The sequence below is a fragment of the Lissotriton vulgaris genome, chromosome 6 (assembly GCF_964263255.1).
Source record: "Lissotriton vulgaris chromosome 6, aLisVul1.2, whole genome shotgun sequence".
Lineage (NCBI taxonomy): Eukaryota > Metazoa > Chordata > Amphibia > Caudata > Salamandridae > Lissotriton > Lissotriton vulgaris.
The window spans coordinates 1,023,209,141-1,023,236,235 of NC_141694.1; the positions used below are offsets into that span (position 1 = coordinate 1,023,209,141).

General features: G+C 47.0%; 1 protein-coding gene across 3 annotated transcripts in view; it reads right to left on the minus strand.

Moving 5' to 3' along the window:
* Positions 1-27,095, minus strand: part of LYST (lysosomal trafficking regulator) — a 4,348,576-nt gene that overhangs the window by 4,019,916 nt on the left and 301,565 nt on the right. For all 3 annotated transcript variants that reach the window (XM_086927077.1, XM_086927076.1, XM_086927078.1), the window contains exon 4: positions 17,477-19,493. In XM_086927077.1, coding sequence (XP_086783203.1) covers positions 17,477-19,493 — 2,017 coding nt within the window. The remainder of the gene's footprint in view (positions 1-17,476; positions 19,494-27,095) is intronic.

Here is a 27,095-nt window from a genome sequence, read left to right on the forward strand (position 1 = left end):
TTTGTGTGATTATCCACATGTGCAACGTCCGCAGCAGCTGAAGTGAGACTTTCCTCACGTTTACAAAGAAAGTCCATTAATTTGTCCATGGAAAGTAACGTTGGGGAAGTTTCAACGTTGGAAGGTGCAGCAGTTTAGTAGGGACAGAGGAAAGCAGTGGAGCAGAGAGGCTGGTGTCGCTCGTGGTGGCGTTGGCTGAGGGTTCTGTCTCTGATGCCTGATGCCTGTGTGGAAAGAAGGGGGTCACCGCCGCAGGGGTCCGGTCACCTGGCAGACTGTGACGGAGGTATGGCGCGTCACCTTGTCGAGCGCTACAGCCTTGAAGGGATCACGGAGTGAGGAGGGAGCACTGGCATCATAAACGTAAAGAGAAGGTGAGCGGCAGCCCAAGGTGTCTGAAGGGAAACGTGTTACCGCCGAGAGCGTCATTTTCAATAGGAAGCAGGCTCCGGCGTTTTGTTTTCCTCGGTGAGGCAGCATTCAGCGCGTAAACTTCCTGTGGTCGTGCAGCGTCAGGGAGGAGGTCGGGCAGCTTAACCCTTTCTACACCGTGTAGTGAGCCAGCTTGCCTCGCGCGGTGTACACAGTGAGCGCGAGGCACTGGTCTCGTGCTGCCCGCTGACGTAGTGCTTGCTTGTCAGTTGGTGGCCGAGTTAACGGCCATATTCTCTTGCATGCCTCAGATGTATGTCGTGCTAGCGGGAGCTTGGAATAAACATTTATTTCAAATTATCTCTTGTGCCTTGAGTTACTACAACTCATGATTGGCGACGAGGTGCTCAAGCTCCCGCAACGAACCCGCGAAGATTGAAGGAAAGAAAACGGCTTACCCGGCACGAATGGCAGAAATGAAAGGCGAAGATGAAGGAAGTTGACCGCGTTTCACAGCGCCGTCATCCTGCATGTTTGATCGGCTCTGCTGACGATCGGCGCTGATCCGCCTTTCTCTTCGACTCAGCCTGATGAGAAACGCTGAAATTGTGACTGCGCAGACTCAAGTAAGTCACGCGTGAGGACGCCTACCTCATTAGCTTCCCGGCACAGCTGCTGCCTTTCATCGCTGCTTAAAGGGGAAGTAACCCGGTTGGTTGTTAGCTCACTTCTGTGGGAAGGACATTTTTTTAAAAGCGTTTTTGCTGCACAATACTTGTGTAGTATCTTAGAGGAAGTATCGCTGAGCCTCACACAACTCATCTGAGGAAATAAAAGTAAAGCACGACATACTGATCTTGTTTTTTTGGGAAAGGGAATACAAAGGGAACAAACACCCTATGATTTGATTTCCTCCTCATGACAAAGGATATTGACACTGCCAGGTTCTGGAACAATCGATTGTGTTCACCCAGCCTATCATGAACCACTTTTGTTCTATTTGACTGTGATTTATATATATCTGCTGTGAAAAAAAAAAGAAACTGCTGCGGCATACATTTTACAACTTGCTCTCTTCACAAAATAGGTAATGATGCAGTCAATTCACCCGCCGCCTCCCTTCTTAGATACCCCAGGTGAACCACCCGTGGCATGGAGAAAATGGTTTGACGCATTCGAGAACTATTTGGGTGCCATTGGAGCGCACAGGTTTAGAGCAGAAAGAAAACGATTTTTACTTCTTCACTCATTGGGGTTTGAAGGTAGAGAAACACTAAAACATTTACCCGAAGTGGTCAATGTAGGAGGTGAAGAAACTGATGAGTATCAAAACACAGTTAATAAACTCAAGACAAGGTACGACAAGCAACCCAGTGTTGTAGTTTTAAGGCATAAATTCTTCAAGAGAGCACAAAAAACAGAGGAAGATGTTGACACATACATTACTGCTTTGAGGAAAATGGTGGCAGAATGTGAATTTGAGAATTTTAGTGAGCAACTAGTGCGGGATCAATTCATCAGTAAATGCCTGGACAAATCCATCAGACAAAAGTTGTTGTCCTTAGAAAATCCGTCTTAAGATGAATCAATCCGCATAGCTAAAAGCATTGAAACATCACAATCCTCAATCAGAGAACTTGAAAGTAAAAATGCAGAAGTGGTGACCCCAGTTCGCTTTAAAAATGTAGTGAAGAAAAAAGAATTTCAACAGAGCAATTTTTTCAAGAGGACAGATATCTGCTTCAGGTGCGGTTATCCTTCACACATTAGAAGTGGAAGGCCATGTCCTGCAAGGAATGCTACATGTCGGAAGTGTGGAAAGTTGGGCCATTTTGACAAAGTGTGCCAGACAAACAAGAAAAATCCCAACCAAGTGGCATGTATTAAAGACTCGAGTGACAGTGACAGCGAAGATGCCCTCTGTGAACTTAAAGACATGGTTCTAGTGGTGAGTGAGAAAGATATAATAACTGGAGATCCTAATGACTGTGTTGACCCGTATGCTATCATAAGTGTTGGAGATAAAAGTTTGAGACTGTTAGTAGATTCAGGCGCAAGGATCACACTTATCAGTGAATCTTTATTCCGAGAGAAATGGGGGAAAAGATCTCTGGAACCTCCTGATCGAGAACCAGTATCCTACAATGGGAAGAGCATTGAACTTCTAGGGTATTTTGAAGATATCCTGGTGTTCAAAAACAGGCACATATATGGGAAAATTTATGTGGCCGTCGATGGATTAGACATTCTGGGATGGTTTCATCAAGGTTTGTTCAGTATGATGCTATGTCCTGGAGCAAAAGAACAAGTTTTGGTTATTCGCGACCAAACACATGTGGAAGAGCTTCTCAATAAATTTCCCAAAGTGTTTTCTGGTGAACTTGGAAAGATCAAGGGGTTCAAGCACAAGATAAAGATAAAGAGTGATGCTGTGCCTGTCAAGCACAAAATAAGGAGTATACCTTTCAGCATCCGCAACGATTTGGAAAAAGAGCTCTTGTCTATGCAAAGGAGAGGTGTAATTGAACCTATTGAATCGTCGGATTGGTCTTCGGCATTAGTTGTAGCAAGAAAGAAGAACAATGATCTCAGAATATGCATTGACCTGCGCAGCCTGAACAAAGTGATCTGGGTGGACTCGCACCCACTACCGAACATCACAGAAATGCTAGGTGTAGTTGCAGGAGCTAAAGTTTTCACTAAACTTGACTTGGCCTCTGCATATCACCAGATTGAGCTTGACAAAGATTCTCGCCACTTCACTGCGTTTAACACTCCATCTGGATTATATCAGTTCTGCCGTATGCCATTCGGCCTGGCGTCGGCAGCCTCTGTCTTTCAGAGAGTCATGGTCAATCTACTCAAAGGAATCAAAAACGTTGCCATATTTCAAGATGATGTCCTGGTATATGCAAAGGATCAACAGGAACATGACATTGTTTTGTCCAAAATTTTGTCCATTTTCCAAGAGCACGGAGTTGTTCTTAAAAGAGATAAGTGTGTATTCTCCAAAGACAGTGTGGAATATCTGGGCCACACTATTTCAAGTCAAGGCGTCACACCTAAACCGAGTTTGGTTCAAGCCATAGTTGATGCATCTGCTCCTAAAGACAAAGCAGGAGTTAAATCGCTTTTAGGACTCACAGAATTCTATTCTCGTTTTATCCAAGACTATGCCACCAACATTCGCCCCATTTCTAGATTGCTACAAGATAAAAGTGAATTTGTGTGGGATGAAGAATGCAAACTGGCGTTTGAATGGATCAAAGATAAGTTGTGCACTGTCAGTGCCTTGAAGCCCTTTGTTTAGGAAGTGCCTTGCACTTTGACTGTTGATGCCAGCAACTATGGGTTGGGCGCTGTTTTGACACAACATCTTGGTTCTAATGAACATACGGTAGGGTTTGCTTCCAGAGTACTTAGAGAGGCAGAAACACATTACTCTGTGATTGAGAAGGAACTCCTAGCATGCTGGTGGGGCATTGAAAAGTTCAAAAACTATCTGTGGGGGCGCAAATTCACACTCCAAACAGACCATAAACCACTAGTGTCTATTCTGGGTAACACTAAAGGTCGCAGTGCTACTCCCCGCATTGCACGCCTAGCTTCCAAGTTATTGCAGTACAATTTTGATGTTGTCCATATTGCTGGAGGGAAAAATGTAAGAGCAGACGCTTTGTCACGCCTACCTCCCTCCTCGAACATAACCATGCAAAGTAATGATGATTGCTGTTGTGATGATAATGAAGATTGTATTATTGCCAGTGTTGAATTATTACATGTATGCTCAGTAGGACAAGAAAGTTGGAGGGAAGCGCTAGAATGTGATCAGGTTTTAAAGGAAGTGAAAAAGTACATTATCCAAGGGTGGCCGAGAGAAAGGAACGTGGGTGTGGACTTACAACCCTATGTGAAGGTGAATGATGAACTCACAATTGAAGATGGTTTAGTTTTCAGAATAGAGAAACTGGTACCCCCCGAGAAAATTAGAACCACGTTGTTAGCCAAGGCCCATGAAGGACACCTGGGAGCCACACTCACTAAACGTAGAGTAAGAGAGTACTTCTGGTGGCCCCAGATGGATAAAGATATTGATGCGATGGTGCAAGAATGCACAGTTTGTTCATCTTGTGACAAAAGCTTTCGTACATCCTGTCCACCTCTCACGCCCATACCTCTTCCAGGTGCCCCGTGGGAGAAACTCGGTATAGATGTGCTAGGACCCTTCCATAGCTTACCCCAACAATGCAAATTTGCCATCGTTATGATGGACTACTATACCAAGTGGCCTGAAGCAAAGTTCGTGTCCAAAGTTGACTCCAAAGAGATCATTGACTTCATGAAAGAAACTTTCATGAGAGAAGGGTTTCCCCTTTCCATCATATCCGACAATGGGGTGCAGTTTGTGTCCACTGAGGTGGAAGAATTCCTTAAAGAATCTGCCATCACACACTATAGAAGTTCCCTTTACCATCCCCAAACCAATGGGCTGGTGGAAAGACTCAACAGAGTCATTGGTGATTGCGTTAAATGGGCTATTGTACACCACAAAGCTGTTCCCCAGAGCGTGAGGGCTATGCTATGGTTCTACAGGACCACCCCACATTCATCTACGGGAGTGTCTCCCTTTGAACTTCTTAGGGGAAGGAAACCTTGCACTGAATTTAGACCAGCATGGATGTCAAAATGGTTCAAATCTCATTCTTCTCCCCAAGATATTGATGAACAGGTCAGAATGAGGAATGAAAAAGTTCAATCTAAACAGAAAGAATATTTTGATGAAAGAAAACATGTCAAAAGCAGAGCATTTGTTGTGGGGGACTGTGTGAGGATAAAGAAACAAGGATTTGTAAAAAAAGGTGAATCCAAGTTTGGTGATATCGTTGTGGTTGACAAAGTCTGTGGTAGTGCTGTTCGTGTCAATGGACAGCATTGGTGGAATGTCAACAAGGTGGTAAAAGTTAAAAATGCTGAGAACAATCCGTTGAACTCTAATGATGCAAAAAATGTTTCAAGTGACAATTCCTCATGTGACTTAAGTGTTCAGTCTTCCTCTCCTCATTCCTCTTTGGTGAGAAGAAGCACCAGAACCATCAGAGTTCCTATTAGGTTCCGTCGTTGATTTTCTCATCTCTCCCTGAGCTTACCTTTTGTTTTCTTCTCTTCCTCCTTTTCTTCCTCTCTGTCTGTTTAAGGAAAGGAGATATGTAGTGAGCCAGCTTGCCTCGCGCTGTGTACACAGTGAGCGCGAGGCACTGGTCTCGTGCTGCCCGCTGACGTAGTGCTTGCTTGTCAGTTGGTGGCCGAGTTAACGGCCATATTCTCTTGCATGCCTCAGATGTATGTCGTGCTAGCGGGAGCTTGGAATAAACATTTATTTCAAATTATCTCTTGTGCCTTGAGTTACTACACACCGTCAGTTCTCTCCAAGCCTGTTCAGTTTCCTCACGCTGAAAGGCACAACTAACAACATGCTTTATCTGAGGTGATATTTCTTATGGGCACAAGTTCAGGGCGTAAAGGGCATATGGACATAACGTAATACTCTTGTTTCTACACGCCTGTCACCTCTTCACACAGCTAATACTGTATTCTGCAGGCTCATCGGAACGAGATTATTAAATCAACCACACTGTTTGGCTCACGCTGAAGGGCCCAGCTGCGCTGGTTTACATCACCGTCTGGGAGCCTAACCCAAAAGTTAGCAGCTAGTGCTTTGTACTTAGTAAAAAGTTGTTCTCAAAGTATATAACAGCATAACCTCTGACATAATGGCTATTACAAATACGTTGCAACCACCCCCTTTCCTCAATGAAGTGGGGGAGCCACTTTTACTGTGGAAACAATGGTTTGGGCTGCTGGAGTCTTATCTCATCGCAATTGGAGGGGAGAAATTCTCATCTCTGCGGAAACTACATACATTGCTTCATAACATAGGGATTGAAGGGGGTAAAACATATGATAACATCTCAGCATCGGCGGAAGTGGATGAGGATAGCGACTATGATGACAATGTGTATTTAGTCGCAGTTAATAGACTGGAAAAGCATTTTGGTAAAACTACCAATGTTGTGTTAGAAAGTCACAAGTTCTTTTCAAGGGTACAGGGGAAGAATGAGAAAGTTAAAACGTACATTACGGCTTTGAAAGGCCTGGCTAATACATGTGAATTCGAAGCTTTGCAAGATTCCCTCATTAGAGATCAGTTGGTAAGATGCACCAACAACATCAACATACAGGAGAGGCTTTTAGTTGCTAATCCAGATCTTAAGCAAGCTACAGACATAGTCGTTGGTATTGAACACACTGCAGATTGCATGGTAGCTATGAAGGGGGATGGGGTCAAAAACACAGATGTTAATGCTATAAGCAAACAAGAGGTCACCAAGGAGAGCAACAATAAGGGACCCAGTGTTCTTCCTGCAGGAATCAAGCTTAAATGTTACAGGTGTGGTAGCCCTGGTCATCTAGCTAATTATGTAGGGTGTCAAGCCAGATCAGTTACCGGTCATAAATGCGGAAGGAGGGGTCACTTGTCCGGGGTCTGTAGAGACCAACAATCCAAAGCCGTACTGGCTATTGAACAGGAACCTCGGCAAGAAGTCAAAGTGGTGTTTCAATTACAAAGCGGCGACAAGACTAATGATTTCCCATCTTGTACCATCATCACCTTGGACAAAAGAGAGGTGACGTGTTTGCTGATTCTTGCTCACTCTATACCTTGGTGGAAGCTGAGGCGTTTACAAAAATGTTTCCCTCGTGGCAACTGGGCATGCAGCCTCCCGACATCCATCCAGGGGGTTACAATGGGGACCCCATACCCTTGATCGGCATGACAACCATGAACATAAGGTTTAAAGGGAGGAGTACAGTGGGTAAGATCCACATCACGCAGAAGGGATCCAACTTGTTGGGGTGAAAAGACCAAAGGGAACTGGGCATCAAGTAAGACCCCAACAGTCCTGGCCAAGTTCTCCTTGTGGACCAGTCTGTGGGAGGCACTGAGGTTTGCAATGACTTCCCCGAAGTCTTTACGGACAAGCTAGGACTACTAAAAAAATACCAGCACTCCAAGCTCAAAACTAATGCTAGACCAGTGGCTCACAGGGTCAGGCCCATACCATACATGATGCAAACACCCCTCCAAGACGAGTTAGACAAACTCTTGTCACTGGGATTATTGAACCAATAGAAAGCTTGCAGTGGTTGGCCCCTATTGTCCTTACGACCAAGGTGTCCGGCAAGGACATCAGGTTATGTGTGGACCGGAGGGACCTAAACAATAACGTATGGGTGGATAGGTATCCCTTGCCACGAATACATGAGGTCCTTGTAGGAGAGTAGGGTCTGCTTCCTATGGTCACCCCCACTTTTTGCTGTGATACTCTGGTTTTTCGAATTTAGTGTGGCTGTGGGCCTGCTAATCAGACCCACAGCCCAGCTGTTCTCTCTCTAAATGTATACCATGTACTTTAGGTACATACCTAATTGGGTCACCTTTGTGAGCCCCTGTATAGTGTACCATAGGTACCCAGGGCATAGGTGCATCCTAGGCCTACCAGGGGCTGCAGCATGTATTATGCCACCCTTTGGCTGGCCATCCAAACTGACACAACTGGCTGATCACTCAGCTGGGGCAAGGTTGTGTAATCACACCTTGCTTAGATGATTTATTCCTATATCTAACCTTATATATAGACACATATATGCCTATAAGTCACTCCATTGGCAGGCCTTGACAATCCTGAAGGCAGAGTGCTTGGTTTTATGTGAGATGATGCTCTAGCATGAGCTGAGCCTGTCTGCAGCTTTCGGAACCATGTCCTTATAGCTGTTCTAGGATATAGCCATACCATATACTCTTAAGTGCATTATAATCCTCGCGGTTAATGCTAACTTTGGTTTGGCTTTTTCAAAACATGTTGTGCAAGGTGTCATACGCTTTGACCTCCTGCTGCTGGACGAAACTCCGGCAGGGGAGGCCTGGACAATAAGTTTCCTGCCTTGTGAGGTGCTAGCACCTCCCCAGACAGGCTATAGTGTATTGGGGCAGGGTGGGTTCAAAGAAATGAGACACTGTCTAGGGCACACAAGGTGCTCCATGCATAGCCCGGTTCAAACCAGTTGCTGGGGCACTCCAGCCCCAGCTCTGGCGCGAAAAAGGACAAAGGGAAAATGGGTGGAACCACCTCCTTCCCAGGTTCCACCCATAGGAGGGACCTAGCAGGTAATCCAGCCCCTTAGATTAGTATAAAGCTAGGAGCTGTGTCTAGAGACATTAGATTATCCTGAACTGAAACTCTGAAACGAAACTCTGGACCTTCGACATTCTACTGCAACTAGAAGACTGAAGAATCTCCCTTGTGGTCAAGGAGTGACCACCCTGTGCAAACAGTGACTTGCCGTTTGCTTTGTCGACGCTCCCGCCGGAACCCGAAGACTTAGCGACGCAGTCTCTGGACTTCCAGACTTCTGACTCCGACCCACATCCACAGTAAAGCTGAGACCCGTGGCGGACATGAGAGACGTGGGACCGGACACCCCGCAGTACCTGCTTTTTGCCAACTGTGCAGCTTCTGAAGCGTCCTCGAAGTTGTGCATTGGGACTTGAGAAGCCCCAACCCAGAGCAGTAAGTGCACCGAAGCTCAGCCCTCCACGAGTGCCGCGTGGGGCCTGTGCCTGCATTTCTCCTCGACGCGTCTTCGCGGTTGCTAGCCCGTTGCCTAGTGGCCCTCCTGAAGACTTCTTTTTGAATCAACACCGCTTGCCTGGTTGCTCTGGGCTTGCTCCTGCTTTCCTGTAAAGGGGAAGCTCCCCAGACCTTGCTGGTCTGAACAGAAGCTGATCTTCCCTTCCTGCGTGGGTTGCCTTTGCCAAGGCTAGTTGACTCCAATCTGGAAGCAGACACCGCCAACAGCGAGATCCTTTGTGGGACAGTCCGTATCCAGCTCCTGGTCATCATCAACGCCTCCTGGTCCACGTGGCTACAGAGACAAGCTTCACTTCTTCACCTGTTTGCATCTCAACATCGCCTGGTTCCTTCCTGGTCACTGGCTAGTGACCCAGACTCTGTCCCCTCTGCTTTCAGGTTCTTCACTTCTCCGATCCACCCTTGGATCCATCCGGACATCTTCCTCCTGGTCGCCTGCAGCATCTTTGTGCAGCTCTCCATAGGATTCGTCGACGAAACCTGACACGAAATAACACCTATGCACCTGGCTTCACTGGGTGAGGTAACTAGAGTACTCCGTGGGTAATAACTATCCAAGTGTCCTAGTTTAACTGGGTTTTCCCGTAGTCCATCCGGAAGTGCCCAAAATCAACTACTTTGTTAACTTTATGCTCCCATTGAAAGTCTATAAGAACCCACGTGTGTGTTTAGGCACTGCACACGCATCCTGTGGGACTCCTGCTTCCTAGCCTTTGGTTACTCAGTGTAGCCCCACCGATTTCCTAGGCCCTAGGCCTATTCACCTTTCCTGAAGTGGTTCTTATACCACTTACTTAGTATATGGTTCGTGAGGCCCCTTAGGGCAGAATTGTATTTGTGCAACTTATAGTATGCTTATTGAGTAACTTGTGCTGTATCGAACTCTGAACTCATAAAGAGTGCAGAGGGGTTGTGTTAGTAATAAATACATATATATCTGATATATACCTTGGTAAAACAATTGGCTTCACATGCTCTCTGAAGTACTAGCCTAAGACTGCTTTTTCCATGCTACCACTAGGATAGCTGGTCTAGAAGGTTGACTTTACAACCATCACCATAAGGGTTGTTTTGACTGATACAGGGTGCCCACTAGAATAGTGGACATCACATATCAGGCCAACTTCTCACAGTCCTTACCCTAATCAAAGGTGCGAGTTGTTTCAGTGGGTTAGACCTCGTGTCCGCCTACCACCACGTTGAGCTACACCCTGACTCCTGCCACTTAACCTCGTTCACAACTCCGCTTGGGGCGTTCTAGCACATTCGAATGTCCTTTGGGTTGGCCTCAGCAGCTGCTGCCTTCCAGAGGATCACGCAACATGTACTTAAGGATCTCCCGTATACATTGTGCTTCCAGGATGATATCCTCATTTATGGGAAAGATCTGGAAGAACATGACACCATTTTGAGGAGTGTGTTGACCAAAGTGAGGCAGCAGGCCTGACCTTAAAGAAGGACGAGTGCCGTATAGGGGTAGGATCTGTAGAGAACCTAGGTCCCACTATTTCTCATGATGGAATAAAGCCAAAGGTTGACCTAGTTGAAGCCATCCAGGGGACAGCCGCTCCAGCGGGTGTTGAAGACTTAAAATCATTCTTGGGGTTATCTGAGTACTACGCTAAGTTTGTCAGAAATTATGCTAGTATTGTGGAGCAGTTGAGGTCATTACTCAAGTTGAGGACCCCTTTTGCGTGGAACGAAGATTGTCAAGCGGCGTTCATCACAGTGAAGGTGAACATTGCCTCCCGCCCATCGTTGGGCAGATTCGATCCCACTAAGCCCACTGTCCTGTGCACTGACGCAAGTAATAAAGGGTTGGGTGCAAGTATCAACCAGGTCGTCAACGGCAAGGAAGTGGTTGCATTTGCTTCTCGCGCCCTGAAAGGAGCAGAAGTGAATTACTCCGTGGTCGAAAAAGAAGCGCTTGCATGTGCATGGGCCATCAAACATTTCCGCTTCTTTCTTTGGGGTATTCCCTTCACTGTGAAGACAGATCACAAACCCCTCATGTATGCATTCCCAACTAAGGGGTCTGAAAAAACCACGCCTAGGATAGCAAGATGGATTTTGGGCCTGGAAGGGTACAATTTCAATGTAAAGTATACGCCAGGTTAAAAAAATGTATTACCTGTTTTTCTTTCTCGCTCAACTACTGATGTTGAAGACTGGGCAACCTTATTTGAAGCGGATTAAATGATTCTTAAATTGTCTTGCCTAAGCAAAGAGGAATGGGAGGAGTGCTTACGAAATGACGAGGAAATGAAGGTCCTTAAAAGCCTTATTGTTAAGGGGTAGCCTAAGGAGAAATGTAAGATCGCCACTCCATTGAGCGGTTTCTGGGATATAAAACTGGAACTGAACATTCAAGAGGGGACGGTTTGTAGAGAAGAGAAAATTGTTCCACCTGTAGCACTTAGACAAAAAATTGTGGATTTAGCCCATATTGGTCACTAGGGGCGTAGCTTACAAAAAAACAAAATAAGATTGTATTACTGGTGGCCAGGGATGGATACCATGGCTGAACACACAGTGAGGGACTGTCTTGAGTGCAAGCGCTCAGAAAAAATACAGCAAGCAAGGACCCCCCCACTGTTACTGTGCCAGATAGTCCATGGTCCAAACTAGCCCTTGACATAATCTGTCCCCTCAACCTCAAAACCGCGAAGGAATGAATCATACAGGTCATGGTGGACTACCACACTCGGTGGGTGGTTTATAAGTGTGTGCACCAGATAAACACGAAGGTACTTATAAGCTTTCTGAGGGATGTATCCTTTGAGGAAGGTATCCCGGACATCCTTGTAACTGATAATGGGGTGCAATTTACATCGGAAAACATGACAGAACTCTTATCAGAAATGGGCATCATCTATCACAAAGCGGCCCTATATTGTCCCCGTGCCAACAGGTTGGTAGAACGCATGAACCGCCTAGTAAAAGAGTGTCTACAGCCTGCAGAGATCTTAGGTATCTCGGCGGAAGACACGTTGCAAGACACATTTTGGGCCTATCAACCAAACCCCTAACTTGGTCACAGGGATGTCTCCCTTTAGTTCATTAAAGGGTAGGGTTCCCAAAATCAGACTCTCACCTCGTCTAAAAAGACAGAACACTTGTGCTGTGAATCGTGACGAATCGTAAAAGAGCGGCTGATCACCAATCTAAGTATAAGGTCAGGTATGTTGTAAATAAACATGTTAAATCTGTACGGTCAGAAAAGGTGATTGGATTTGTGTGGACCTTCCCAAACCATGCAGAATGGAGGCCATAAGGTTCTCATAACCCATGAAGGTAATCAAAGTGGGAAGAGATGTAGTTCAGCCTGCAAATGGGCAAACCTGGAGCATGATGTTCCTCATAGGGAAGTATCGGACCCTCAAGTCGATGCTCAAAGGGGTGGAAGTGCAGGCGTTGCTCCTAGGAGATCCTCAAGGTCTACGTCCATGGCTAGGTGGACAAAAGATTATTGTATCACATGAAAACCACAAAAGTTTATTGTACTGCATGAAACTGTTTTTCTGTGTTCCTCTGGTTACTTAACGTGGGTTCCTTTGACCCAAGTGTGTGCAATCTCATCTGCAAAGTTTGTAGGTAGTATTGCAACTGCCTTATATCCCCGCATCACCCTTCCCCCTTTCCTTTCCCACCTTTTCCTTCCCTATGTAAGGACATGTGTTGAAATCCGCACTTGGCATGTCCCGCCACCCCCTTGCCCTCCACTCCATTGGTACATACCAGGCGAGAATGTGTTGAACATTCCACAGCTGACTGGAACCTGTGATAGTGTTTAGACGGAATAAAGAAGACCCTTCAAGTTACCATGTACATCTCTTCTTTGCAACAGTGAGGTATTTGGTTGTCCAAATAACTGGAAATATAACTGAGTAGGTGAGGAAAAATTATGGGGTGACCCTGAAGGAATTCAGAACTAGAGTCGAGCAAAGGCTGAAACTCCCTTTGTTGGTGCTTGGGCAAGTATCAATAGTGAAGATGGTTATACTGCAGAAATTTTTGTGCTTCCTGTATACATTTTTAGAGTCTTTTCGGCAGCTGCAACGGTTACTCACCAGGCCGATCTGGGGTGACAAATGCAAAAACCACAGTTGATGGACAGAACGCATAACTATGTCATACATTCACCCCAGTACAGAGATATGGGCCCAAATCCATCGTTTTTTTGCACTCCACACCACCCCAGTTCAGACATGGCCATATGCAAATCAGCCTTGACCCTGTGCCTCATGGGAACAGTCCAGCCCGAACTGCCAAGCCATGTCTTTCCTGGACCGGAATCAAGCATCCTAGGACCGGTTTCTGACTATCAGCCATCTTCAGCCAGGGTAGCTTGACTCCAGTGGTGTGGAGAGCATGGGACTCACGTCTGAGCATACCCATCTCACTCGGGGTGACAAATGGAAAAACCACAGTTGATGGACAGAATGCAGAACAATGTCATACACTCACCCCAGTACAGAGATCTGGGCCCAAATCCATCGTTTTTTTGCACTCCACACCACCCCAGTTCAGACATGGCCATATGCAAATCAGCCTTGACCCTGTGCCTCATGGGAACAATCCAGCCCGAACTGCCAAGCAATGTCTTTCCTGGACCGAAATCAAGCATCCTAGGACCGGTTTCTGGCTATCAGCCGTCTTCAGCCAGGATAGCTTGACTCCAGTGGTGTGGAGAGCATGGCACTCACGTCTGAGCATACCCATCCCACTCGGGGTGACAAATGCAAAAACCACAGTTGATGGAAAGAATGCAGAACAATGGCATACATTCACCCCAGTACAGAGATCTGGGCCCAAATCCATCGTTTTTTTGCACTCCACACCACCCGAGTTCAGACATGGCCATATGCAAATCAGCCTTGACCCTGTGCCTCATGGGGACAGTCCAGCCCGAACTGCCAAGCCATGTCTTTCCTGGACCGGAATCAAGCATCCTAGGACCGGTTTCTGGCTATCAGCCGTCTTCAGCCAGGATAGCTTGACTCCAGTGGTGTGGAGAGCATGGGACTCACGTCTGGCCATGTCTGAACTGGGGTGGCAGACTGAGCTAAAGAATGGTGATGGATTAAACCCAGATCAGTTGACTGGGGGTGAGTGTTTGATTTGCTCAAACGATCCGTCCATCATCCCCTTTTGTATCGCTTTGTTCGCCCTAAGTTGGCAGGGTATGCTCAGACGTGGGTTCCTTGCTCACTTTGCCACTGGATTCAAGATAGCCTGGCTGATGAGGATTATGAATCCGAAACCGGTCCCAGGATGCTTGTTTCCGGTCCAGGGAAGACATGGCTTGGCAGTTCGGGCAGGACTGTTCCCATGAGGCACAGGGTCAGACTGATTTGCATATGGCCATGTCTGAACTGGGGTGGCAGAGTGAGCTAAAGAATGGTGATGGATTAAACCCAGATCAGTTGACTGGGGGTGAGTGTTTGATTTGCTCAAACGCTCCGTCCATCATCCCCTTTTGTATTGATCTGGGGTGACAAACAGTCTTATATTAGATGTGAAGTGTGAACCCGGCCTATGAACAGAGAGGGTACTTGAACTGTTGGATCCATATCCACAACATAATCACACAGGTAAACAATACCAAGTGTTGGTTTAATGCCTCGACCTCTCATGTACATTTCAAAGCAGAAAGAGGCTAGCTAGGACGTACCTGCTTACAACAGTGTTACGCAGGAAGCCAACGGATCCATCATAATTGATAGTGGAGGCTGGGCAATTGCCAAGTATATGGGAGAAGACATTCCTTATAACACCCTTCTTGAGTTTAACGCACAACCCCTTACTTTCTCCATTGCTAGAGCAAGCAAGTGCAAATTTTTTAAAGAAGCTGGGACTGCAGATATTGAGCCACCTACTCGCGAATGGCATGTTTATGAGCTTGTAACAATTTAAAAATCTAAGAGGATACCGCACTCGTGCTATAGAGGTACTCCTCACTGAGGCCGAAGGCACATTCGGCATTTTCAATTTTCCCTTAAACCCCAGCTGAACTTGCATGCCCTAACTGAAATGATTCAAAGGGACACAGCAAGGATAACAATCTCTTTTATGTACACAGAAATAGCCCATGCAGGTGTAGCACCGGAATACAAGCATGTGAAGTAGATGAGGGTCGGCCCTTTCCAGAAAAATGCCGATGTTGTGGCTGCACAAGTCAAGGGGATGCTTTTTAATTACAGGCATAAACTTTAAATGTTTACAGTGCCTATACTGTACACCAGAGCACATTGCTAAATTCATCAAAAGAAACACTTAAGTGTAAAAAGTGCAAAGCAATCAACACCGCCTACCTACACATTGCATGGGCTTGCCCCCGAATGTCAGAATATTGTTAAGAGGTTTTTGGGTCATAAAGCAGGATTGTTGAATTTAAGATCACACCCTCCCCCAAGATTGCGCTACGGGGGTACACGTACACTACGTCCCATAAAGTTCACATGGCAATGCAGCAAATGTGTCCCAGGTCCCCTGCCGTTTCGAATTCGTTACGGGACCTGGCGTATTGTAGTGCAGTAACAGATGAGTATTAAGAAACAGTGCACCCAAAGGCACACTGGAAAGACTATTGGGAATCATAAAGAACAAATGTGCCGTAGAGAGAAGCGGAAACTGATCCTGATGTTTAGTGTCGATTTTTGCACCAACAGATTTTGCTCGACGCTAAAGACTATATACGTACTCTTGAGTGGGGTGCGGCTGAAAACTCACAAACTATATAACCTATGATGTGCTATAAAAATAATTTCAAATATAAAATTATAAAATAAAAGTATGATTTCTCAAATAGCTAACTAAGAATTATTAATGTGGAAAATGTTATATTTATTTCACAAGTGAAAGGTCAAATGTCCTAAGTATGGCTCAGAAAAGCTATAGTGTTCTACCTTTAAAGGTTCCTCATACTTATGGTGTACATTCCTACTATAAGCTAGACATTCTTGCAAAGCCCATTTGAGATGGCTCTACGTTATCTTTGGCTTTGTTCCCATCAGAACTGTACCCCCCTTCCAAGTGAGGGAGACTAATGCACCCTCAAAGAAGACTGTGAGAAGATTGGCAAAGGTGACAGCATGATTAAATTCTAGAAGCACAGAGGATCTAAAAGTCACCAGACTGGAGAAAAGATCTGTAGGAAACTAGGCTGAAACTAGGGGCACTGATTTGGTTACTCTACAAAACACAAAACGGAAGGGTAAAGTCTTATGAGCAACAGTTATGGGAGGGAAGGTGATACTTGGTGAGTTATAGCTTCTCTTTACCTAGATCTGAATACAGAAATGCTTGCCAAGAAATGTGCCCCCTGGAATTTAAGCATCAATTGGCAACAAGAGGTATTACAGCCTCAGCTGGCTTCCCTGTCAGGGCGGACTTCGGAGACAAGCAATTTGTGTTCTCGCAGGTGGACTCTGCCAGCCAATGCTTTTGTGGACAGCCTGCCCAAAGAAACTTCACAGCGATAGAGGATTCATTTTACCCTACAATGGAACCTGAAAGCTGCTGCAAGGGGAACACAGTTCCCCAATGGACTGGTGGACTTCCTTTGGGAGGGAAATAGGGGGTAGGAGGAGTCATAGGATCAGTAAATTAGCGCATCTATGAGTAATTCCGTGAAAAAAATCTATCCATTTCCTATGATGGGATCTATTTCAATAAAAAGATTTAAACCTAAACTATTCTGCCTCACTAATAAAGCCTTCCCCATGAACACACTCATACCTCTCCAACCTCCTCGCCATCCCAGGAAGCCAAAGAGTACGTGTGAACTTTACAACCGAAAGCCCACACTACCTGAATTTGCCGGGCTTAAAACGTCTGTTGTTCAGAAACACTCCTTGCCCAGTGAGCCACCTTTTTCTGGAACTCCTCTTGATCTCAGTACAAACACCTCTTTGATTTCCTTTAGAAAATATCCAAATACAAACCTCTTCTACATTTACCTGAATTAACTCATTCCCCCATCACTAAAATAAGCACCTCACCTTGGTATCGGTCTTCTTTTACTCTTTGGTGTATAACTTGGCTTGTAACGATTCCTACTTGGCTTGGAACCCTGCTGTACAGTTTTGCTATTGCGGTCATGTACGACATTCAATTTCATTGTAAACCGCCCTAATACTACTTATGGTTTTTGTCATTATGTAAAATAAGTAAATAAAATGCTCAAGGCATTTATTTAGCACAGCAAATTACTTAGTTTTTGGGCATTTTAATTGAAACAATGAGGGTCACAATGCAGCTTTTAGTACAATGCTTTGCAATCACACTAGCGCTACCTGCAATTTAAACAGTAAATTGAATTAAAACTATCAATTTCGGTGCACATTAAATCCACAGTAAATATGTTGAAAAGGTAAAAGGAATTGCCAAACCTGATTTGGAGTAATGTGGGCAACACTTGCAAATACGTTTGCAGCACTTCTGGAGGCAAACACTTGCTGTGATATCTGCATACATTTTCACAGGACATGTTTACATTGAGCAGCTGTGAATGATGAACTAATTCAACTGCTCTTTGTAGGACTGGTTTAAATATATAAATATAAAGCTTCCACTGAAAAAGGGAATTTCCTTTCAAAACCAAGTGGCAAATGTGGCTTGAAATTTGCTCACTGAGCTGGTTGTCCTCTCCAAACACAACAGCCTGATAAGACTGCAGAGCATCCCACTTCAAAAATATGTCACCAGGACCACTATTAGGCAAGATTCCTTGAAACCTATGATAAGAACAGCGTGCAGCTGGTTCAACATCTGTGATCGTTTCATGAAAATCTTCAAATTCTTCAAGTTGATCCATGTCAATGGTACAAATGTTGCAAGTTGCAGGTTTTATTTTTGTAGAAACCTCTCCACCACCTAACTGGTCCAAGAGAAATTTGTTAAGTATGTCCACAATACGCTTCTGAACATTTTTCAGTATAGGTAACTGAAATACATGAAGAAGTGGGGCAATGACAGTCTTGGGGTCCATGCAGCAGCATATTCCCACATCCTGAATACCTGCAAGAAGCTGCATGTACGTGCTAGTCAAAGAAACATGTTGGAGTAAGCGCAGACATTGCTGTGCACATACAGCAATACTGCAACATCGGTCAGGATAACACAACTCTCCATTACCAATTTCATCAAAAGAGTTTTTGAAAGCTAGATTTCTAAAAGCAGACAATGGAAGTCCAGAAATATCTCTGTGGTGGTGCCTAAAATGTGAATATTCACATCGTCTGTGTCTCCTTCTTGTACACATGGTTTGATGCAGTTGTTCTGCTTTCACTTTTTTAATTGTTCCAATTATTTTTATAATGCTGGATATCAAATATTTAACATGCTCTGAAGGCTGAATGAAAGGATCTTCATCTTTTGCAGATAACCATTCCATTTGCAGCACTGCTGTTTCAAAGAGCTCTAACCCCCGGAGTTGTATAAACTCATGAACTAGATCTATGGCTTGGCTGAAATAGAAGGAATTTGAAGAAGCAGTCTGCAGGCAACAAAACAAAATTTGTAAAATTCCTTCCAAAAGTTCAGATAACAAAAGGCATGTGTGACGGCACTTGGAAACCGTGAAATTCTGCTGACTAGCCTCCGAGATTTCCATTTGTTTTGCAGCAAATGGATAGGACTGTTTTTCCAAACATGCTTTGATTTTTAAAGTCGATGTAACCAAATTAGTCATATTGTTTCTCAAATCATCAGGCATGGTTTGTAAGCTCATAATGTTAACAGATAATACATGTAACACTGTTCTAAAAATCATCCGCTGAACTAAAGCTATCGGCTCTTCTGTCCAGCCAGCAGAAACCCTTTCAGCTTCCGTTAAGTCACTGATGTTGTAACCGCCTCCAAACCCAGACAAGAAGTCTGTTAAAGTTGGTACCACACTTGCTACCAATGGAGAATTACGATTCAAATTCAAATCAATTATACAAACTTTTTCTAACAATGATAGCAGGACCTGACACAGGTCAAAGGGAGAATTGTCCATGGTATTGAGAAGTGAGAGATCACTTGAAGTTCCAAAATTGAAGCCTGGAATGTTTCTTTTAACACTTTCTAAATTGATGGTGCTGCTAGGGAGGCTCTTCTCCATTTCTGTTTGCGGCTCCACCCCAAAACTTGCAAGACATTCTTTCGGATCGCACAAAACAATGGACGGTAAACACTTTTCTTTCATCAATGCATTGGTTTCATCAGAACTTGCATCTGAATCTGTAGTTGATAGATGGCTATTCATAGCATTTCTCACTGAGTATAGATTGGAAGCTCTGTGTGGCTGTCCAGTTTTCTTCTTTAAATATCTTTTCTTTAGAGGATTTTCAGCAAGCGCAGTGGAACTTCCCTCAGTAACAGTTTTTTCCCAAGTAGTAACCAACGAACTGACACATATAAAATCTGAAATGGAGAAAAACTAGAAATCAATAATTCAAAAATAAAGAGGAGAGAGCTATTCACTTTGTACATTATAATCACTAAATCACACGTTAAAACAGAAGATAACACTGTAACTCTTTGGCAGTACCTCTCAAGGTACTCAAATGGTGTCTATTATATATTAAAGACAATTTTCAAATTAAAACTTTGTTTGTGCCTTAGCATTAAGATAGTGAAGAACAAGAAGGAATACTAACCACAGCTAACTCATAAATTGCTTTAATAACCATACATCCATCTATCTGTAGTGTGATTCCACCCCCCACCCAGCGCTAGCACACCCGGGGACGGTATTTACTTGTTACATATTTTATTGCTTTACATGATTGTCTACAATGTTGTATTGTGTATTGCCTCAAAAAATATCTTTCACATACAAGCCCTATTGGGCTTAATAAAGTTTCTTGGACACACTGTCATAAAAGAGATGATGTGATTAATAGATTGTTTTCTTATAGAAAAGCACCTATGTAGATTATGATTAACCATAACATCTAATGTGCAATTCTAGAGTCCACATTATAATCATGAAGTTTCTTGTCCATATTTTCTGTAACAGGCTAGGGTATAACAAACCCACACTAATAGTAATGCGTGTGTGTGCGCGCTGATGCAGGGAGCTGAGGATTCCCAAAAGGAGATAGGCTTCTCAATCACTCCGAGTCATTTGGTAGATATGTCGTCCTCCAAACGCCTCTCCAAATTGTACTGCTTACAGGGACGGACTGCAAAATACCCAATATTTCTCTCTTTTTCTGTATCAAACAAAACAAGCATTGACATAGCCAATAGGTCTCGCCTATGGAACCTTATAAGTGTTTAGCAATGCAACGGTTGATATTGCACCAAGGATATTGTGCTGCATAACTAAATACTTATAAGGTCCCAAAAGCATGACCTATTGGCTATGCCAATGTTTTGCACTGATTTACACGATGGTCAGCCAAGGCCTGGATCATAACCTAGTTCTCCATTATCTAGAGTCAGCAGCGCTACCTACTGGAAGGGGCACATACCATACCATGAAATCTCGGCTTGCTTTGGCCTCAAGGTTTTAAAAGGACCTTGAACCTGGCTCGAGCTGGACAATAGTTTGTCGACCTTTAGTTAGTACTTCCATAATATTAAATATGTATTTTCTAAACTTGCTCACATTTTAAACCTAGAAAACACACAAGCTGACTTCCTTGATTTAGTCCTAAACAAATAATATGCTGGAAATACAGGCAGTGTTTAAATGAACAGGAATTCGGACATGGTATTCGAATTGATCCAGTAGGAGGCTGCACAAAGCTTACCTATCACCCTTAAATTTGCGTACATCGCACACAAAAGACCCCTTGAACTGCGGTAGCCTGCAGCACAAAAGTCAAGCAACTAAATGATCAATTGTCCACCGTCGCCACCAACCAGACACGTCCAGCGGCAAGCAGAGGCCACCAGTCAGAAATGGAAGTGCCCCTCGCTCCGGATGTGGGTCAGGGAATACGACAAATCCATGATTGCGGAGAAAGAGATGTTCAAAATAAGAGGGTGCCCGAAAAAATGGGATAAAAAGTGGAATGCTCATCAAAGAGATCTATGTGTGTCCTCAACGTACAGAACAGAGAAGTCATAATGCACCCTAATTGCAATAACTGTATTAAATGGATGACTGCTATGTATGATGACATATGCCAAACATCTTTCGATTATATAAGTGATTTGATATTGTTCAAATTCAATACAAATATTTAATTTTAAAAAAATGGAAGTGAGGCCACCTAGCCAATCAGTTCTACCGTAGTTGATAATTCTCTTGCTGCACCAGCGAATCAAATGTATAATTTGTTTTTTGGAGAGCCCAGGTCATGGAGGGCACAGAGAGCGGAGCCGGAGGGCACAGTGAGAGGAGCTGGGGGCATAGAGAGCACAGGTGGTGGAGGGCACAGAGACAGGAAGTGGTGGAGGGCACAGACAGAGCAGCTAGTGGCACACAGAGAGGAGGAGCTGGAGGGCACAGAGAGAGGGGGTGGTGGAGGCACACCGAGAGGGGTGGTGGAGGGAACACCGAGAGGAGCTGGAGGGCGCAGAGAGAGGAGCTGGAGGGCGCAGAGAGAGGAGCTGGAGGGCGCAGAGAGAGGAGCTGGAGGGCGCAGAGAGAGGAGCTGGAGGGCGCAGAGAGAAGAGCTGGAGGGCGCAGAGAGAGGAGCTGGAGGGCGCAGAGAGAGGAGCTGGAGGGCGCAGAGAGAAGAGCTGGAGGGCGCAGAGAGAAGAGCTGGAGGGCGCAGAGAGAAGAGCTGGAGGGCGCAGAGAGAAGAGCTGGAGGGCGCAGAGAGAAGAGCTGGAGGGCACAGAGGGGCGGTGAAAGTCACAGAGATAGGAGGCGGTGAAGGGCACAGAGTTAGGCGGTGAAGGGCACAGAGTTAGGAGGTGGAGGAGTGCACAGAGGTAGGAGGTGGAGGAGCGCACAGAGACAGGAGCTGGAGGGCACAGAGACAGGAGCTGGAGGGCACAGAGACAGGAGCTAGAGGGCACAGAGACAGGAGCTAGAGGGCACAGAGACAGGAGCTAGAGGGCACAGAGACAGGAGCTGGAGGGCACAGAGACAGGAGCTGGAGGGCACAGAGACAGGAGCTGGAGGGCACAGAGACAGGAGCTAGAGGGCACAGAGACAGGAGCTGGAGGGCACAGAGACAGGAGCTGGAGGGCACAGAGACAGGAGCTGGAGGGCACAGAGACAGGAGCTGGAGGGCACAGAGACAGGAGCTGGAGGGCACAGAGACAGGAGCTGGAGGGCACAGAGACAGGAGCTGGAGGGCACAGAGAGAGGAGCTGGAGGGCACAGAGAGAGGAGCTGGAGGGCACAGAGAGAGGAGCTGGAGGGCACAGAGAGAGGAGCTGGAGGGCACAGAGAGAGGAGCTGGAGGGCACAGAGAGAGGAGCTGGAGGGCACAGAGAGAGGAGCTGGAGGGCACAGAGAGCATAGAGAGAGGAGCACAGAGAGAGGAGCCGGAGGGCACAGAGAGAGAAGCCGGAGGGCACAGAGAGAGAAGCCGGAGGGAACACAGAGAAAGGAGCCGGAGGGAACACAGAGAGAGGAGCCGGAGGGAACACAGAGAGAGGAGCCGGAGGGAACACAGAGAGAGGAGCCGGAGGGAACACAGAGAGAGGAGCCGGAGGGAACACAGAGAGAGGAGCCGGAGGGCACAGAGAGAGGAGCCGGAGGGCACAGAGAGAGGAGCCGGAGGGCACAGAGAGAGGAGCCGGAGGGCACAGAGAGAGGACCTGGAGGGCACAGAGAGAGGGGCAAAGAGAGAGGAGCACAGAGAGAGGAGCACAGAGAGAGGAGCACAGAGAGAGGAGCACAGAGAGAGGAGCACAGAGAGAGGAGCACAGAGAGAGGAGCACAGAGAGAGCAGCTGGAGGGCACAGAGAGAGGAGCTGGAGGGCACAGAGAGAGGAGCCGGAGGGCACAGAGAGAGGAGCCGGAGGGGACAGAGAGAGGACCTGGAGGGGACAGAGAGAGGACCTGGAGGGGACAGAGAGAGGACCTGGAGGGGACAGAGAGAGGACCTGGAGGGGACAGAGAGAGGACCTGGGGGAGACAGAGAGAGGACCTGGGGGAGACAGAGAGAGGACCTGGGGGAGACAGAGAGGACCTGGGGGAGACAGAGAGGACCTGGAGGGCACAGAGATAGGAGGTGGTGGAGGGCACAGAGATAGGAGGTGGTGGAGGGCACAGAGATGAGCTGGAGGGCACAGAGATGAGCTGGAGGGCGCAGAGAGAGGAGCCGGAGGGCGCAGAGAGAGGAGCCGGAGGGCGCAGAGAGAGGAGCTGGAGGGCGCAGAGAGAGGAGCTGGAGGGCGCAGAGAGAGGAGCTGGAGGGCGCAGAGAGAAGAGCTGGAGGGCGCAGAGAGAAGAGCTGGAGGGCGCAGAGAGAAGAGCTGGAGGGCGCAGAGAGAAGAGCTGGAGGGCACAGGGGAGCTGGAGGGCACAGGGGAGCTGGAGGGCACAGAGGGGCGGTGAAAGGCACAGAGATAGGAGGCGGTGAAGGGCACAGAGTTAGGCGGTGAAGGGCACAGAGTTAGGAGGTGGAGGAGTGCACAGAGGTAGGAGGTGGAGGAGCGCACAGAGACAGGAGCTGGAGGGCACAGAGACAGGAGCTAGAGGGCACAGAGACAGGAGCTGGAGGGCACAGAGACAGGAGCTGGAGGGCACAGAGACAGGAGCTGGAGGGCACAGAGACAGGAGCTGGAGGGCACAGAGAGAGGAGCCGGAGGGCACAGAGAGAGGAGCCGGAGGGCACAGAGAGAGGAGCCGGAGGGCACAGAGATAGGAGGTGGTGGAGGGCACAGAGATAGGAGGTGGTGGAGGGCACAGAGATAGGAGGTGGTGGAGGGCACAGAGATAGGAGGTGGTGGAGGGCACAGAGATAGGAGGTGGTGGAGGGCGCAGAGATAGGAGGTGGTGGAGGGCGCAGAGAGAGGAGCTGGAGGGCGCAGAGAGAGGAGCTGGAGGGCACAGAGAGAGGAGTTGGAGGGCACGGAGCTAGAGGGCGCAGAGAGAAGAGCAGGAGGGCACAGAGAGGAGCTGGAGGGCACAGAGAGGTGGTGGAGGGCACAGAGAGGTGATGGAGGGCACAGAGAGGTGGTGGAGGGCACAGAGAGGTGGTGGAGGGCACAGAGAGGTGGTGGAGGGCACAGAGGTGGTGGAGGGCACAGGAGGGCACAGAGAGGTGGTGGAGGGCACAGAGATAGGAGGCGGTGGAGGGCACAGAGTTAGGAGGTGGAGGAGCGCACAGAGGTAGGAGGTGGAGGAGCGCACAGAGAGAGGAGCTGGAGGGCATAGAGACAGGAGCTGGAGGGCACAGAGAGAGGAGCACAGAGAGAGGAGCCGGAGGGCACAGAGAGAGGCGCCGGAGGGCACAGAGAGAGGAGCCGGAGGGCACAGAGAGAGGAGCCGGAGGGCACAGAGAGAGGAGCCGGAGGGGAACAAAGAAAGAGGAGCCGGAGGGCACAGAGAGAGGAGCCGGAGGGCACAGAGAGAGGAGCCGGAGGGCACAGAGAGAGGAGCCGGAGGGCACAGAGAGAGGAGCCGGAGGGCACAGAGAGAGGAGCCGGAGGGCACAGAGAGAGGAGCCGGAGGAGCCGGAGGGCACAGAGAGAGGAGCCGGAGGGCACAGAGAGAGGAGCCGGAGGGCACAGAGAGAGGAGCCGGAGGGCACAGAGAGAGGAGCCGGAGGGCACAGAGAGAGAAGGCGAAAGGGAACAGAGAGAGAAGCCGGAGGGCACAGAGAGAGGAGCCGGAGGGCACAGAGAGAGGAGCCGGAGGGCACAGAGAGAGGAGCCGGAGGGCACAGAGATAGGAGCCGGAGGGCACAGAGATAGGAGGTGGTGGAGGGCACAGAGATAGGAGGTGGTGGAGGGCACAGAGATAGGAGGTGGTGGAGGGCACAGAGATAGGAGGTGGTGGAGGGCACAGAGATAGGAGGTGGTGGAGGGCACAGAGAGGAGGTGGTGGTGGGCATAGAGAGGAGGTGGTGGTGGGCATAGAGAGGAGGTGGTGGTGGGCATAGAGAGGTGGTGGTGGTGGTGGGCATATTGGGAGGTGGTAGTGGGCACGGAGAGGTGGTGGAGGGAACAGAGAGGAGGAAATAGCTGGGAAGCTTTTTCTTAAAGTTAAACACATTTCTTTGAAGTACATCTAGACAGGATTGTACTTCTGGCTCGCACAATAAATTCTTACTTTGCAAACATGAACGTGATTCATAATAACTATGTAAGACTGTGATATATTTTATAAGTTGCATATATTTGCAGATAAACTTTTTCTGGTAAGCAAGAAAGTTCATCCCCTCCCCTTAGTCAGTCTCAGACACGCTGATAAGCTGTTACTACAGCATCCCTTCTCCAGCAGATCGAAGGGTGGGTTGGATTAATACAGAGACATACTACAGTGGCCAGTGCTTTAAACAATACATTTGCTCTAATAATTACAAAATATACTAAACACTCACATGGGAAAACATGCTGCTCATCTTGTTCAACAGAACATAGGACTACTGACTCCCTGAATTAAATACTTTTCCACTAAACTCTGTGTTTTACGCAGACAATAAATGCTTGGACGCATGCGATCGAGTCATACAGCTTCACAAAATCGCATTATGTGCCAGTCACTGATACACAATGGTGACCTGACTGATCAGAAAATTAATCATCGGGATGAAGAGCGCTCAAACACCATATAGGTATGTACATTGTGCCCCTCAACAGAGTTTATTTAAGCATCACCCATTCAGATTAAATCTTTCCATTATAAAAGAAAATCTGTGCAAGTTAAAACGTAAACAGGGTTAGCCCTTTAAGTATTTTATTTTGAAAACTATTCAGCGTGGTGGTTCTCAGAGGAAGAAAAATTGCTTTCTGAGCTGAATAGCGTTCATAATGTTGTAGTGGCTGGCAACATGCCTACCTGTTTGAGATAGTATCACTCGCACCTTGTAATCTGGTGTGACCTGAGCTCTCAGCAGCACATCTGAAATCACCTGCCCTTGCTGGGAAATATTCCAGCATGCTCCACTGTGAAATCGCTCTACCCGGAAGTAAATGTCAACCACAGATTGTAGTTGTTGTCCTTTAAATGTCAGCATCCTGTGAGTTCCTGGCCCCTCCTGCAAGACAACGTCTTACGCGAACACGCATGTCCAAATGGGTGGAGTTTAAGCAAAAGATTATGCAAGCGTCATAGCCACTTTGCTAAAAGTTCAAAAGCACGCAAAAAAAGGAAACAGACAGCGGGTGTACAGAAGTGTATTCACATACCAATTATTTTTATTAAAATAAACTGTTGAAACCGTTGGCACAAGAGGGGGAATGGGAGGGGCTGCAATGCCTCTTGGCATCACTGAAACCAGGAGCAACGTACTGACGCTCCGTGTGCTGCTAAAAGCAGAACAAACTCAGGGTAAACAAGCATTCTTCACTTTTGAAGCACTGCACTTGTGCTTGTGGCGGCATCCACCTCGCGGGAGCGAGCAGTGGCCATATGTTTGTAATTAACGTGGCGGCGCCGCTGCTCGCTCCCGCAAGGTGGATGCGACCACAAGCACGAGTTCAGTGCTTCAAAAGTGAAGACCGATGGCTAAAGGCCCTCCTAGAGCAGTGCATGCGCGCTGCCTAGACGAGACCTACAAAGGGCGAAGAGAACCACAACACATCCATCCTTTCATGAGCTATTCTCAACTAAAAAGCAGATCACACTTCTGTGAAGACAGATGTGGAAGGCTGGAAGCTAAAGGCTGCTTCACACTTCTCTAACCTCGCTCCTACACATGACCACGAGCAAAGCAGTCCTTTTTGTAGGCCCCACCATCACATTAGAAATGGGACTGAGTCCTTCAACACTTGTTTCTCTAATGTTCCACCACCTCTACCGTACACACAAAAAGCCATAAGCTCAGCAAATCAGTGCTCTTTGGTGCAGAAAGTGGGGTGGGAGATTAGCTTCTCCCTCCTCTCCAAATTCGATTGTGTGTAGGATGAAAAGCAAAATAGATGAGCAATTACATAAGTGCTTTT